The sequence below is a fragment of the Trichosurus vulpecula genome, chromosome 5, assembly GCF_011100635.1.
Source record: "Trichosurus vulpecula isolate mTriVul1 chromosome 5, mTriVul1.pri, whole genome shotgun sequence".
Taxonomy (NCBI): Eukaryota; Metazoa; Chordata; class Mammalia; order Diprotodontia; family Phalangeridae; genus Trichosurus; species Trichosurus vulpecula.
This window is the reverse complement of record NC_050577.1, coordinates 192,713,725-192,730,430: the sequence shown is the minus strand read 5'-3', so window position 1 is coordinate 192,730,430 and position 16,706 is coordinate 192,713,725. Positions and strand designations below refer to the sequence as shown.

At 43.0% G+C, this 16,706-nt stretch overlaps 1 protein-coding gene across 1 annotated transcript in view; it reads left to right on the top strand.

The window, feature by feature from the left end:
• Positions 1-16,706, top strand: part of ANO2 (anoctamin 2) — a 536,951-nt gene that overhangs the window by 185,757 nt on the left and 334,488 nt on the right. Inside the window, exon 9 of the mRNA XM_036759072.1 lies at positions 5,514-5,578. Coding sequence (XP_036614967.1) covers positions 5,514-5,578 — 65 coding nt within the window. The remainder of the gene's footprint in view (positions 1-5,513; positions 5,579-16,706) is intronic.

Sequence of the window (16,706 nt, the reverse complement as noted above, 5' to 3'; positions counted from 1 at the left end):
GATAACGGGGCAGCATGGCTTCATCAAGAACAGGTCATCCCGGACTAACCTCATTTCATTCTTTGACAAAGTTATTAGATTGGTTAGTCAGGGAGATGTTGTAGACACAGCTTATTTGAATTCAGGAAAGCATTTGAAAAAAAATCCTTCATGTTATCCTAGTGAAAAACATGGAGAAATGAGGACTAGATAATGACAGAGTTAAATGGATTCAGTCGTTGACAATTCACTGTAAACTAGGAAGAGGATCTTCAATAGAGTCAACCAGGGATTTGTTCTTGGGCCTGTGCTGTTTAATATTAGTTATAAATTTCATGTCTAACTGTTGGATTTGAACAAATCACCTTTATGAATTAAAGGTGGGCAATGTGTGGTATGATAGCAATTCATCTGAAAAATTATCCAGGAGCTGGAGTGGATTAAAAATTTGATATGACTCAAAACCATGATATAGCAGGGACCTCCCCCCATCCCCCAACTACTTTGATCTTAGCCTGCTTTGAAGGGCACTGACTAGGGATGTACTTGTCCTACTCTACTCTTCCCTGGTCAGACCCCAATGCCGTGTTGCTGTAATCTATCCTAGGCACTACATCTTAGGAAAGCTTGATAGTCTGAGCAGTGTCAGAGAAGGATGACAAGGACGATTAAGGGCTCTGAGACTAAGACAGATAAGAACTGGTTGAAGAGTTGCATATGTTTAGCCTGGGTGGGGGGGGGGAAGACATAGGGGCAAATAATAGTTACATGGATAACTGTCTTGTGGAAGGGGGATTAGGCTTGTTCTACTTGGAAACCAAAGAGGGTGGAAGCAGAGGCAGAGCTTGGCTTGATGTAAGGAAAAACTTCCTAACAACTGGAAGTAATTCAAAAGTTGAATGGGCCACTGTTAGGGGCAGTGGGTTCCTCCTCTTTCTGAGTACTGGAGCAAAGGCTGGTTGAACACTTCATTATGTTATCTAGGTCCTCATTGGAGTAGGTCTCTGAGGTCCCTTCCAGCTATGAGATTCTGTAATTGAGTGGTTAATTCTTACCGAGTCCATTTTACTGACTATCCACTCCCTTCAGTAGTATTAAACATCAGATGTTCTTATATCAAGGGATTATTCGAAGGTGCACTTTAAATTCCTAATGAAGAAGAAAAAGTGAATCCCACAAAGCGGGAGGCAAATGATTTTGTTTTCATTAGGCTTTTTGTAGTAGAAGAGCACACTGGAGTCAGAAAAGTGGGTTTGTTTCCTTGACTTTGCCATCCATGTACCAGCCGTGTGACCTTGGGCAAGTCATTTAACATGTCTTGATCATAGTTTCCTTGTGTGTAAAATAAGGACTGGACAGATGATCACTAAGGTCCTTTCCAGCGATATGATGTTACAGCCTGCAGCCATGTAGTGTTCTATGACATCACCACAGGAAATAAGGATTTGGGTTGGGCACAAGGGAGAACTTCCCAACTCTAAGACCCTAATTGTTATTGAGATATGCAAAAGGTTACAGAGTTGGGGGAGGTAAAGTTCCTCACACAGGGAATCCTCCAGCTTTTTTGTGAGTGTACACCAATTCAATTCATTAAGTATTTGTTTCATCCGCCTGGTCTCTGCCAGCTGCCTTCTATTCCTGTGGACTCCCCTGGGTCATGAGATCAAATTCTAAGCCTGATTCTAGGCAGGTCTGGCAAGTCCTGCTATGTGGCATTTCCTGTCTGCTTTGGTATAGTCTGAGTGACTCAGTTCCATTTGGGAACAGGCAACCTTGTTACCCTCTTGCAGACCAATTAAGAAGAGGATCCCTCTCCTCTGAGAGAGAGGGTAGAAGAAGATAGGGCTGTCCCATCTTCAAAGCCTGGGCAATGGGGGAGGGGAGGGTGACTTGAGTATTGGAGAAGTTCTTCCTCTGCTTCCTTCAATAGGGAATAGCGATTGAGCTATCCTTCCATTAAGTGCTTAAAGGTTCACAGTTAACTGTTAGATGGATGTATAGCTCCCAGAAGCTGAGCCATTTTTATAGGGAGAAACTGAGGTGTAGTGATTGAGGGAACAGGGAAAAAAGATTTGTTTGACCAGGATTTAAATCCTTGCCCCAGATTTTTCACCTTCTGTATACACTTAGTTTCTGAAATTTACCATTATAAGGTGATGTGAGCAAAAGGTACAATGAAAACAGTCTTGTAATTTTTGCAGCCCCCTTTCTGTCAAGAAAGTCATAATGGATTATGGCATTTTCTTTTCAGCTTCCCTCAGAGATAAGAAGAAGAGGAAGCAGGAATTAGTTTCACAATCCCATGCCATCTCCATCTCAATTTTATAGATGGGAAAATTGAATTCTAGATAGGTAAAGTTGACCTGCCCCCAAACACCAACCGGGCCAGGGCCAGGGCCAGGAGGAAAACTCAGGTCTCCTAATTCCAAATCTCATCCTCTGGCTACTGAATTGCCCTACTAGGGCTACTTGAGCTCCCAGAATTCTTCAGGAGGTGCAAACTTCATGGAGCTATTTGTGATTTTTTGTCATTGATGATTTCAATCATTCTCAGTATGACCTGTTTAACAGATGAGGAATTCAAGACCTTACTAACCTTTGGTCAGAAGATGACCAGAAGGACTCAAATTTTCAGTGTAGATACTCTTAGCCTTTGAATATGGCCCCCAGCTAAAGGCTGCTAGGTGGTGTGGTGAATAGAGTGCCAGGAGTAAGGAAGACTCATCTCCTTGAGTTCAAATCTGGCCTCAAGTCTAAACCTTTCAAGACCCACAGCACTGCAATGACTTGGTCAAGGTCATATAGGAAATAAATGGCAAAGTCAAGATTAAAGCCCAGGTCTTCTGACTCAAAATCCAATGGTTCTTTCCATTAAAATGAACTTCCTCTCAAAACCATTGATCTCCCATGGAGCTCTGCTGCACCCCCTTTGCTACCACATCCATACTCCTCATTAGGCTGTTGTTGTTCAGCTGTGTGGTCATATCTAACTCTTCATGACCATGTGGGCCGTACTGTCCATGGGGTTTTCTTGGCAAAGATACTGGAGCAGTTTGCCATTTGCTTCTCCTGTGGATTAAGGCAAACAGATGTTGAGTGACTTGCCCAGAGTTACCAGTTAGTATCCTGACTCCAGGCCCAGTGCTCTATCCACTGCAACACCTAGCCCCATCATCAGGTATTACTGAACAAACAGTCCAGGCCTTTTATTCTGTGCTATCTTGGGCTATACAGCCTTGGGCATAATTCCAGGCATTAGTATTTTGCCCAAAGCTCTTTGTGAAAGAAAGTACAGTGAGCTTCTGGGCACCATTTGTTACTGCTTGGCCATTTTTCAGTTATATTTCACTGTCTTTCGTGACCCCGTTTGGGATTTTCTTGAAAGAGATACTGGAGTGGTTTGCCATTTCCTTCTCCAGCTCATTTTACAGATGAGGAAACTGAGGCAAGCAGGCTTAACCTCTAGCAAGGGCTTAATAAATTATTTTTCATTCATTCATTCATTGACAAAACACTTTTTGTAAGTAGACTAGTGGTTTCCTTCAGCTTTTGTCAAGGGTTATGGAATGGAATAAGATAATTTTGTTCATTTTGCAGATAAGAAAACAGAGAAGGGGACGAAGGCCCATCTGATATCATAGGATCATGGATTAAGAGCTGGAAGTAACTTTACATGTCAAAGAATTAAGACTCAGAGTCTGGGAGAACTTGTCACTTGCCGGAGGTCATACCGGAGTGAGCGAGGATATCAGAACCTTGTACCTGGTTTGAATCCAGTCTCTCTGCCTCACAGATCCGGGGCCAGAACTAGGGTTAGAGCTTATGATTTGAACTCTGACTCTGGGGCACTGTCTATTGCAATGACTGCCTTCTTAAAGAATTTTATGTTTTGATCTTCAGGGTAGATGGGAGTTCTCTTCTATCCCAGCTTGTGTGGGTGGGTAAAGTGAAGAAGGTTGGGTTGTGGATGAAATTGCCAGGGTATCTGGCACTAATGTCACTCAGGCCCTTAAGGGAAGCAATGTCTTTCTCTTGTGACGCAGATTCACCTCCCTTTAGGCCTCATTTGACATCATTGCCATGACTGAGTTCTGGTGAGACTGTGATTTGCACTTGGGAGGCAACCAAGACAACGTGGTGTTACAGGAATGACTTGAGAAGAGAAGGAGGGACAGCTGACCCGCAGGCCCTCTGAAGTCTGTAGTATTACAGAGCAGAACACCTGAACCTCTCATTGTCTTGCTTGTGGCTTGAGGGGCTCCTCTTTGGGCCTTTGCTTCCTCCTCCATGAAGTGGGAAGCATCATGAAGGCTCTTGGCTTCAGCAGGGCATGGGAGGATTTCTTTTTGTCAGTTGTCACAATACATTCTGATCATATACATTCTACTTCCAGGCCAGAAACTTCTTTGGTTTCACGAAAATGATACAATGCAACCAAAGGCCCTTAATAAAAGGAATGGAGTCATTCGGAACTGATACTTATTTAATAAGGCAGCTAAAAGCTATGACTAGAGTGGATTCTCCATTACACAATACTGGATTTCTGTACAAAGAGAAAAGAAATGCAAAAACAAAATAAACAGCACACACACAGACCCAAACAAAGTGATTTTGCCAATTCTTTTTTTTATTAAAAAGACATGGAAATAAACTACCTGCTATAATAAATGATAGAATCATGTTAAAGTTTATTCTATGATCAAGGAACAATGACCATGTTAGGCATGAATTTCTAGGTAATGAATGACTTATATTGCATTATTAAATTACTCTATTTATTGGCGTATGAGCTACGGTGCTTGTCAGTATTTTTGAAGCTAGAAAACCACATAGCATAATTGGCTGCTGGAGTTGTTATTACATGATCTTTCATTTTCTTAAGCCAGACCTGAAATCATGGTTGCGAATGCCGTATTAAGTCCGTGCTTTCACAGAATCAGACAAAGTTATAGTGGGAAGGAACATTTGAGGCCATATATCTAATGCTTTCATTTAAATGATGAAGAAAATGAACCTCAGAGCACTGAAATAATTTGCCTTAAGGGCCAAGACTGGAACCCAGGTCTTTCGCTTCCAAGCCCAGGACTCTCCCTACTCTTTGATCTATTAGTATTTATTCTTGCTCAGTTCACACTTTAGTCTTACCTCAACCAAGGCAGGGTAGGGGCTCATTTTATTGGACTAGATATTTTGTTAAACCAAAGAATAGTGTAGGAAGGGGAATATAAAGCTTGGGTGGAATCTTTCCAGAGGGCAGTAAAGCAGTAAGCCTCATGGCTTCTGGAATTACATACATTCTTGGGGATGAGGAGGTACCTTTAGTTACTTATTACTCTTTAATACCTTCTGCTATGATTTAGTATAATAGGAGTTTTTCTGGTCCTTGTGTATCATAGGCAATACACACGTGAACCCAACAGTCTGGGAGTAGGTTTGAACCGAGACCTTGATATTGGTAATTCTGGGGTTCCTAGATGAGTACACTGACTTGTTTCTTTTTTCTTTTTCCCTTCTTTCTTTCTTTTTTTTTTTAGCTCCTCTACCAAGAATGGGCACGCTATGGAGTGTTTTATAAGTTTCAACCTATTGACCTCATCAGGTAAGACTTGGACAATAGAAACCATGGGTGGACTTGGGCTTTGGCTGTCATAGAAGGTGGGGATGCCCCAACAAATTGACTTTTAGGCAGAGAGATTTATGACCCTCCTCTCTGTTCCTTTGTCCCCTGTTCTCCTTTCTCAGGGTGGTTTGAATAAAAGTGATGGAGGGATGGATACAGACCATAGGGGAGAGGAAACAATGTAAATATAACCCTTGTGTCTGAATTGCCCTCCTGACATGAAGAACTTGGGGATACTCAGGACAACTTCCTTCTTCTCTTAATTGTTGCCCACACCTCAGTGATCTGGGGAGCTTCAGAATCTGATAAATTTTCAAGGGTAGTCACCAGTTCCACACATATTTACAAAGTTCAAAGTATGAATGATTTTATTTGAAAGTTAATGGGAATAGAGAGATTTGCATCTGAGTCTATAGAAATTAACACTATTCACTGGTGAGCAAACCTCCCAGAGACTTGTATAATCTCTGTTTTGTGTAATATCGCCCTAAGACTCTAACTGAGCCTGCCATTTTGTTATTAATGCTATTTTCTGTCATGCAAAGTTCTGCCATTCTCTTTAATCTCTGACAGATTGTGCTCATTATGCCTTCTCAGACAAATTCTCCAGCCATCCTGTATGGGACAAAAACATCCAGGTGTATTTAGAATTCAAGAAACCACATATTTCTTGTTTTTAAGTCTTTCTTTGAATCTGTTTCTCTCTCTCCTCATTTTGATACAGAAATTTGGGGGGGCTGTAGAAACATGTTCTTTACAGGTGGCACTCTGTCTCCACAGTTTGATATAGTAGAAAGCATTCAGGATTTGGAATTAGAGGACCTGGGTTCAAATCCTACCTTTCCTACTCATAACCTGTGTGACCTTGGAAAAGTCTCCTAGTCCTGCCATATCATGCTGTAACCCAGGGTCTGACAACATCCGTTCTTCTTATCTTTCTCCCTTCTTCCTTTGTCTGCTCTGGAATTTCTAGAGAGGAATAAGAGAATAAAAGCACCCCAGGATGCTGTTGTACTGTATTTGTGTAAGATGGACTAGTCTTTGTATCCACAATACTTAGTGCCGTGACTGGCACAAAGTCAGTGCTTAAAAGGCTAGTTGTTGACTATGATGATGACGATGATGATGATGATGATGATGGAAATACCTGGTAGTCAGAGTGAGACTCCTTCAGAGGGAGGATGTGGTGTTTTTTTTTTTTTTTTGGTATGTCCAATGGGAGAAGACTGTCTTATTTTTCTCTCTTTGGCCCTAAAGGGAAGATGAGGGAGAGGGAATAAGCAGTTATTAAGTATGTTTCAGGCACTGTGCTAAGCACTTTACCAATAATATCTCATGCAGTTCTCTTGACAACCCTGTGAGGTAAGCTCTGCCAAGTGAACAGGTCTTCTGGAAATTTGCCCGTTATGTGTTTTTGGTGGTCAGTGGAATGAGTTTTGTTCTGGCAGCTACTATAGGTGAAACTCCTGCAGGCCAATTCCTAATAGCATAACCTTGAGCTGCGCCATTTTGCGATATGAATATGTCAGAACTTCATCAGTGGAAGCCTTCAAGTAGAGGCTGGCTGACAACTTCTGAGGGATATTGTGAAGAAAATGCCTGCTTAAGCAGGTGCTGGAATAGACAGCAACAAAGGTCGCTTTGAAACCCGAGACTCTGCCATTCATCAGCCAGACCCCATGTTGGGAAACCCTACCATAGGCATGTTGCCTGAGATGCCTATCAGATGGTGTGCAGTAACGGTTCAAGCTAGAGATGGAGTCCTGGCTATAAACTGTCCTAGTCCATGGAACTCATTCCCCCCCCCCCCCATAGCTTTGTTTGGCCTAATGTTCTGTTTTTTTGTGGAATAACAGTGTTGTTTTTTTCAGTCATTTCAGTCACATCTGACTCTGTGACTCTGTGATCCCTGAGCTAAGCACTCTACAATTATGATCCCACTTGTTGCTCACTGTAGTTCTGGAAGGTAGATGAAATTATGATTCCCGTTTTACAGATGGAAGGAAGGAATAAGCCTTTGTATAGTCCCTACTCTTTGACAGGCATCGGGCTGAACATTTTACAAATATTATCTCATTTGATCCTCACAACAACCCTGGGAGGTAGGTGCGACTAGTATCTCCATTTTACAGATGAGGAAACTGAGGCAAACAGAGGTTAGGTGACTTGCCCAGGGTCACACAGCCAGATTTGAACTCAGGTCTTCCTTCCTATAGGCCCAATGCTATGACTGTGGCACCACTTAATTGGGCAATTAATGACTTTGGCCGGAGTATTCCTTTACTCCCTCTTTGGAAAATTCATGTTTGAGTGGAACGGACAGCAGGGAAAGACACCTAGCTAACCTAGAACTGGATGAGAAATCTGGTCAGCTTCCATAGAGTGAATTTCAGGTTGAATCTCATGGATTCAGGGAGTTATAATCAGTTAACAAGTGTGTGATATATGAACTTTCATTGATTTAATAGACTTTAATAATTCAACAAATATTTCTCAAGCCCCTACTATATATAAATCACTCTGCTGGCTTCTGAGGGTTGACAGATGAGAGGAGTTAGGGTTAGACTTTCTATTCAATATACAATTGATGCTATTAGGATGAACAGATAAGCTTGGCTGCACACAGCGAGGTCCTTCCTGTACACTCGCCTCTGTGCCAGGCTTAAAGATGCTACTTCCATTTCCAGTGGCATCTTCACCTTATAGATCCTGTCATGAACAAATTTCACCCACATATACACACCGTGGTGTCCCTTCTACCTAACCCTTCTTCTTCCCCCAAAGTTGGAAGGATGAGACAACAAGAAATGATTCTTCCTTTGCTTCTGAGTCTCTGTCCCCTAACTTCAAGCAAGCAGGCTAGCTGAATTGGTAAGCTACCCTAAGGGAGAGTTGAGAGGCAGCATACTCCTGGCAAGACAATCACCATCACCACCGCCATATTGACTACCATGTCACCTTGGACCCTGATGGAGACTGCTCAGGGCTCTGGGCCCAAGAGTCTTGGGAATAACAATACCCCACCAGGCCACTGCACCTGCTTCCTGCCTAGTGTCTACACCTGTAACTGAGGGGGAGAGGTAATTGTGGGAAAGATACCCATCTTCCTCATCACTGCCACCAGTGGCAGCTGGGCAAAGGAATCCTAGGAGTGGCAGTCACTCAGGGCCCTGGTCCTACTTTCAGTCCTGCCCTCAAAGCCATTATCCAGGGAAGCATCTCCTATGCAAAATGGACTGATTCACTGCCAACCAACTACCAGACACAGGGCAGGCAAGCCAGGTTAGCTGAAGCAGTGGGGCACCCTGGGGGAGAGACAGGAGATACCATGTGCCAGGCAAGTAAACTACCACTGCCACCTTCTCCTCCTCAGACCTTGATGGAGACAGCCCAGGACCCTGAACGAGGAGTCTTTGGAATAGCAATGGTTTCAGACTAGTGCCCTCAGTCATCATACTGGTCAGCAGCTCCTGTAGAGATGCAGACTGCCAGCTGCTGAGGACTCAGAAAGGAGGGTTCTTGACATCAACATCCTTGGCACTGTCAAATCATCCAGCATCAGAAACGGATATGATTTTATCATAAAAAATGACACGAAAGAAGAGGCATCACTATGTGCTTTGCTGCTGCACCTCAAAGACCATGGAACCTTTCCATTTGATTTGTTTTGAAACCTTACATGTGTATTATCTTCCTCGTTAAAATGTGAGCCGAGTGCAGGGATTGCCTTTTCTGTTTTTACCCCTAGAACTTAGCACGGTGCCTTGCACATAGTTAGTGCTTAATAAATGCTCCGTTGGCGAGCTACTCTAATTAGTATCCTGAGGATCAAGATTGGGGTAGGCTTTCCCTAGTTTGTAGCTTTAGCTGCGCTTGAAGATGACTTTGGTCCTCCCAATGAGGTGACTACATGTTCAGCTGCTAACGGATGACTGGTATTAGTCATAGGAGCCACATCTATTGCCCAGATGTCATGTCGATTGTTGTTCACAAAAAGAGGTTTATCATCTTCCTTATCCTCAGTCTGTATTTCATCTTGCTATGTTTCTTGAAGGTGGTGTAATCAGTGAAGGTATAATATGGAGGAGAGGGGCTAACGTAGATCTATATGTTAATTCTTCATCTATTGGTTATCGGCATTCATCTTTTTGAGTTGCTCACTGAGTGTGGGACTCTGTCCATGGGAGCACTCTGGTCTGTCTGTCCCTGCAATTCATTTTCTATCCTTTGGAAGTAATTGAGAGAATAGAAGATATTCTCCAGTGCTAAAATATATCCTCCCTAAGAGAAGGGAAAAGGGATGGAAATACATGGTCAAAGCTCTTGATGTGAGCTGGTGCTGCCAACCTCCTAGATTGTTTTCTGAATCACACCAGTCCCTTCTTGGGCTTTGATTTCTAAATGAGGATCCCAGGCGGCCACCCTGTGTTTTGTTCCCTCTGCCTCCTCCATTTTTTAAAAGCATAATTTTTAAAAGCTACTGACCAATATAGCCCCTCCCTTTCCCTAAGGGAGATGCAGGTGACTGGATCCAGTTTGTACTTTTTTGGCCACTGAAGGCAGTCACCTGCAGGTGAAGAATTTACTTTGGACTGCTCTGGGCCCTTTTGTTTCTCTAGGACAGAAAGCTTGGAAGACTCTGCGTCTAGACATGGGTCCACCCAGCTAAAGCTGTTGTCTTTAGCCATCTGTAGCCCCCACCCCTTCCCTCACATTAGCTCTCACAGCCTTTGTGTATCTTTGTGGAACTAAGGGCCAGAGACCAAGTAGGGAAGGATGCTTCAGGCTTCTGACATTATGACTGTGGGGGGAAGGAGAGATGTTGGGTTGGGTGGATGTGGGAGACACTATGGTGTGTGCATGGGCGAAAGGCTTGTTTGTCAAGTTTCATGAAACTCTCTCTGAACATTAGGTACTTCTGGAAATGAAAGAAGTATCTTCAGTAGGGAAAGAGGAAGGGAAGGGGGTGGGAAGGTAAGGAATAGCAGAGGGGAGTGTCAGAGGAGAAACAAGCAGAATCAGAGAAATTCAGTATAGGAGAAAGTACAGGGCCTAGAGAGCTCATGAGGGCAAAAGGTTGGGGTGTTCTAAAGGTAGGAGAGGGAAGAGGGGATGTTGTGAGAATGGGAAAATGCAGGAGCACATGAAAAGGATGGTTAAAAACTGACTTAAGGTACCCAAGGATATATTCGGAAGAAGTTTGGGAGGTCCTGATTTCCATGAATCACAGAGTCTACACCACCAAGTAGTCTTTAAAAAGGTCTTTTGTACTATAAACAAAAGCTGAAGGAAGTCTGAATGGAATTAAAAAAATATTTCTAGTGTTCCCTAGAAAGAAAGATTCCCTCCCACCTACTCCATACATTAAGTAATAGTGTGGCTCAATTTGGAATGAGACTTCTTGGTGGCGAGACCCACTCCTGTCACTTATCAGCCACACAACTTTCCAGCTGTCAAATTCTGTGACTTTCATTCTCTCTCTCCTAAGTTGATGCTGGAATGAGTGATTTATCTCCTCACCCTTTCTCCTGACCTTTCCTTTCCCTATGCAGATACCCAGCTATGGAGGGAATAAGTGTAGAGTCAAGTCAGGGCAGGGATCAAAGTAGGCCAGAATTGTATCTCCAGGTTTCTAATCAAACAACAAGCATTTATTTATTTTCTACTATGTTCCAGTCACTGGACATACACATATAAAGAATGAGGGTCAGGACAATGCTGTGAAAATGAGAGAGAAACAGAACAGTTTACATTTGATCCTAGAGGAAATAGGCAGCTGCTGAAGTTTACTGAAGAGAAGAGTGATGAGGTCAGACCTGCACGAAAGGGAGCAGCAGCTGTGGACAAGAGACTGGAGTGGGAGAGACTTGAGGCAGGAAGACCAATTAGGAGGTCATGGCAATGCTCCAGGTGAGAGTCAGTGAAGGCTTGAAATAAGGTGGTGGCTAGAAGAATAGATAGAAGAGGGTGAATAGGAGAGGCGTTCTGAAAGAAGAATTGACAAGATTTGGCAACTGATTGATATGGGGTGAGTACAAATAAGGAGGTGAGGATAACCTGAGGTTGTGAACTTGGCTCAGTTCAAAGATAGTGATATTTATCAAAGAAATTGACAAGTTCTGGGAAAAAAAGATGTGCTTTGGGTGAAAGATGATGAGTTCTTTTTTTGGCTTGTTGAGTTTTATGTTCATATAAGCATTATGGGACATCCAGTTTGAGGTGTCTAGTTCGTGATATTGGACTATATAATATAGACACAGGGGTCATCTGCATAGAGTTGATAATTTATTCCAAAGGAATTGATGAGGTAGGTGTCTAATTGAGACCACTGAGGGTAAAAAGAAGAGAATTTTGGACAAAGCCTTGGGGGACACCCACAGTTAGAGGGCATGATATCGATGAAGAACTAATAGAAGAGAGCAAAGGTTTCTCTTGAGTCTCTTACCATATTTACTTCCATCTCATCCTCAGTCTCTGGAGACCTTAGAATCAGAAGATGTGATTTTGGCCTCTTCCCAAGATATTAGCACCATCTTCATTGTGGTTGTCAAAAATCACCATAAATGAATCAGTGAATCAATATTGAATATGAATCAACATTCTAATTAAAACTAGGGCTTTTCCTAAGGATCCCTCAGCTCCCAGGAGTGTGTTGGCTGTCCTAAATCTGCCTGAATGGTTTATCTCTTATCTCCAGGACCCCCTCCTGAATTCATCCTCCTTAGCCAACCACTGACAGGAACATTTTCAAATGTTTCAAATTAAATAATTAAGAACTCAGACGAGACAAATCTTGAATCCATTTTAAAAAGCCCACATCTAGCCACCTTACCTCTCCCGCTGGTTAAGACCTAGCTCAAGTTATGTTGTGGTGATAATAGAATTTTGTATGATTGTTGTGATTGTTTCATAGATGTTTGGTCATAGACATTAAAGTTTAAAAGGACCTTATCAGTTATCCAACGCAAACCTTTGATTTTACAGTTGAGGAAACTACCTTCAGCATGGCTTTCACTATAATAAATTGACCTGATTTTAAAACTCTTATCTGGAGGAAAAAGACAGCAAAGGAGTTAACACTGCCTGCCTGTGTCTCTGCTGCCCTGTCCTCCCCAGCTGGTTGCACTCTAACTAAAGCCCAGCAGGTTGCACTGTTCGACTGTGGATTTCCTTCTCCCCAGTCCTATTTCCTCCCTGTTCAAGGACTCCCTAGGCTGGGATATTCCCTTGGCTTTGGAAACCTCACCTCAGCACATAAATCCAATCTGTGTGTACTGTGCAGTGGAGATGGTGTGGTTCCCCCGAGGAGCTCCAGGTGTCCGGGTACAGCTCAACCTCAGTGATCCCCCATGGAAACTTCCAGACAACATTTGCCCAAGAGAGACAAAGATTATAGTTCAGAAAACATGGAGGGAAGCTCCCTTGTGAATCTCCTTGTCACTGCCTTGTGGGCTACTAAAAGGGGTGTGCGTATGTATGTGTGTGAGTGGTTTTCTCAGAGCATTAGAGTGAGGAACAGACTGGTTGACAGTCTCCTGGCTCCTGGGAGAGGAAGGGCTCTTCTCAAATGTATTTCCCTACTCCATATGTCTGGGGTCTGTTTGGGACCTCCATGGATTCGACAAGGCTGATTCTATGGAGACAGATTTTGTGTTAGCTTAAGCACTGGCATAGTTCTCTGTTTCTCTCTAATTGTTACTCTGAATGTAGAAATTTGTCCAATAGCATGCTAAGTGAGATTAGAAAGATTATTGCCTGGATTTGTGGAGGATGTAGCTTCAAATGCCTTTATGACTTTGGGCAAGTCTCTGGGCCTCAGTTTCCCTTTATATAAATGTAGAGGATGGACCAGATGGCCTCTCAGGTCATATTGAGCTCTAAATCTTATAATGCTGTGATCCTATAATGTGTCAATGGAGATAATCCAAAACGACAGATAACATAAAAACTTTGTTTTTATCTTATTCGATAGTGGTGGGAAACCTGTGGCCTTGAGGCCACACGTGGCCTTCTAGGTCCTTGGTCCTAGCTTTTACAGAACAAATCTTTTTATTAAGGGGATTTGTTCTGTAAAGTTTGGACTCAGTCAAGAGGCCACATTTGAGGACTTAGAGGTCCACATGTGGCCTCGAGGCTGCAGGTTCCTGTGCTCTATGGGATTTCTTTGAGTTGCAAAATTATTTTTTCCTGATTATATTTTGTTGAAGTCGTTATAAGAATGATTTCATATTCTCTGAGCATCTCATATCTGAGAGTATTGTGAGGTGAGAGGAGGTCAGGAAGCAAGAAAAATCTAGAAGAATACAAAATAAGAGAAGGAAAGTTAGCTCCAGTGTCAGGATCTTGTAACCACCAACAGGCATAGGTGTGCCTGAGAAAATAAGTAAAGAGAAAGCTCAAAAGCTATTGATAACATGATGGTTATTACCAGAAAACTTTTGGTGTTCTGTGTGTTCAAGACCTTGGAACCTAACCCAGCACTCATGACCATATTCGCCACACATATGACTTGGAGAAAAAGACACAAACACAGACATGAGAGGAAACTCTTTGGGGAACAGCAGATCCCAGCAGCTGCGCAATTCTACTTTGAAAGTGATCTTAACTGGTATTTCACTTAGAAAAATAAGTAGACTTTATTAGAAATTTTTATTTAGAAAAATGTATTTAGAAAAATAAAAAGGGTCTCTCCTCTAGACAGCCACCTTGATAAGCAGCGATGTAATGGGCTGACATCAAATATCAACTCAAAGGTCTGGTTTCTGCCTAGTTTTATCTGTGGCTTGCAGCAGCCTCAGAGTGGGAGAGAGACCAATACAATTCTCTGGACTCCTTCCTGAGGCTGCTGACTTGCCCTGAGTTTCTCTGGGTGGTAACAATTGGAGTAAAACATATTTTTCAGGTAATCCACAGTGTGCAATTCATATTCAGATAGTGCACTGATGCAAAGATCAAAGCTCAAAGAGGAAGGAAAGACCCATCCAGGCCAGGTCAGATGTGTTGCTTATTTCTGTTTCTGCAGAGGCCATCTCTGAGGTGACCTCCCAGCCTACCCGGCCTGCCTCACAAAGGAAACTCAAACTTTCAGGCCATTTGGGTGAATATCCCCAAGGCCTCTCTCCTCTGCTTCTTGTAGGAGTTGTTAGGTTGGGGGACTTTCCGACCTTGCTGCAACAACTCTCACATTCTGTCCAGGCTCCATCAGTCTTCACAGGTGATGAAAGATAATTCTGAGAAAGAACACAAGGCACTTTCCTGAGCACCGCTTCCTGAGGGGTGGAGAAAAGTGGGTCATTTGGCTCCTCAGCTCTTCCTCTTCCTACTTGAAACCCTCTGCCAGGGTGATGTAGAGTAGAAGCCCACAGATTCCTACAATTTAGCCCTCTTGAAAATTCTACCCAGGCTTCTAGCATCATTTCCCCCACTAAACTTTCCCCTCCCCGAGACTTCCTTGTTTCCGTCAAAGGACCACCATCCTTCCAGGCCCTCAGGTGTACAACCTTTGAATTATTCGTAACTTGTCACTTTCCTACAGGTTCAGTCGGTTCCAAATCTTCCCATTTCTCCCCTCATAACATATCTTGTGTCTGACCCACCCACCTTAGTTCCGGCCCTCGTCACCCCTCACCTAGATTATTGCAAGTCTCCTAATTGGCCTTCCTGCCTTAAGTCTCTCTCCACTCAAGTCCATCCTATACACTGCTGCCAAAGTAATTTAAGCGCACATGTGGCCACGTGACTCACCTACTCAATCAACTCCATTGGCTTCCGATGGCCTCTAGAATAAAAGGCAAACTCTGTTCAGCTTTTAAAGCCCTACACTTTAAAGCCCTATACGACCCAGCTCCAACCCTGTCTTCTCAGCTTCATTGGCTATCACTCCCCCTCCTGCACTCTGCAGTCCAGCCAAAGCAGCCTTTCCCAGTTCCTCATACACTGTAATCCTTCTCCTTTGCACTGGCTGTCTCCCATGGCTGGAATGCATTCCTTACTTACCTCTGGTGTGCAGACTCCCTCTCTTCTTTTATGATACAACTCAGGCACAATCTTCTGCATAAAGCCTTTTCCGAAGTTGCCAACTGTTAGTGCCCTCTCTCCCAAACTACCTTGCAATTAGTTAATTGGTTGAGCCGGGGAAGGAAATGGCAAACCACTCAAGTATCTTTGCCAATAAACACCAAATGTGGGGTCATAAAAAGTTAGACACAACTGAAAATGACTAACCAACAACAAAAAATATTTATATAACTCTTTACGGTTTCAAAGAATTTACAAATATTATCATTTGATCTTGACAACAACCCTGTAAGGCAGATACTGTCATTATCATCACCATCACCATCATCATCATCCCATTTTACAGATCAGGAAGCTGAGGCAGACAGGTGTTGTCCAGGGCCACACATCTATTAAGTGTTTCAGGTTGGATTTGAACTCAGGTTGTCCCAACTTCAGGTCTTTTCCTCCATCAGCTGTGTCACCTAGATGCAAACGACACTTTGAAAATTGGAGACAATGAAGGTCCAGATATGATAGCTAGTTTGAAGCTTGGGGGAAGGGGCATCAAGCTCAGTTTCAGGCATGGTCAGTACTCTTAGAGTGTTTGCTAGATAATAATGATGATGATCATAATTAACGTTTACATAGCACTTGTTACGTACCAGGCACTGTGCTAAGGGCTTTACAATTATTGTCTTGTTTAAAGCTTGGGTGGTAGGGGCTATGATTATCCCCATTTTACAGATGACAAAACTGAAGTGAAATGGAAGTTAAGTTACTTGCTAGACAGAAGAAGATGGAGTGGGATAACCAAGGAAAGATGGTTTCCTGTGGCCTGAGTCTTATGAGGATGAAGGGAAGGCTTGGAACTTGACCTTTGAGAAAGCCCCCTAACAAGAGAGCTGGAACTCTTCAAGAGAAACCTAACCTGCAGAATTGCCTTGTGTAGGATGTTTGGTGAATGTTCAGCTAGCAGATGAGCTCCTTGAGGGAGTGAGGGGTCTTGAGACTGACATTTGGGAGACATGGATAATTACTGGGGTGAAGAGGAGTACATGAAGAGAATCAGGAGGATCTAAGGAGGGATTTGTTGGAAAGTATGTGTTGT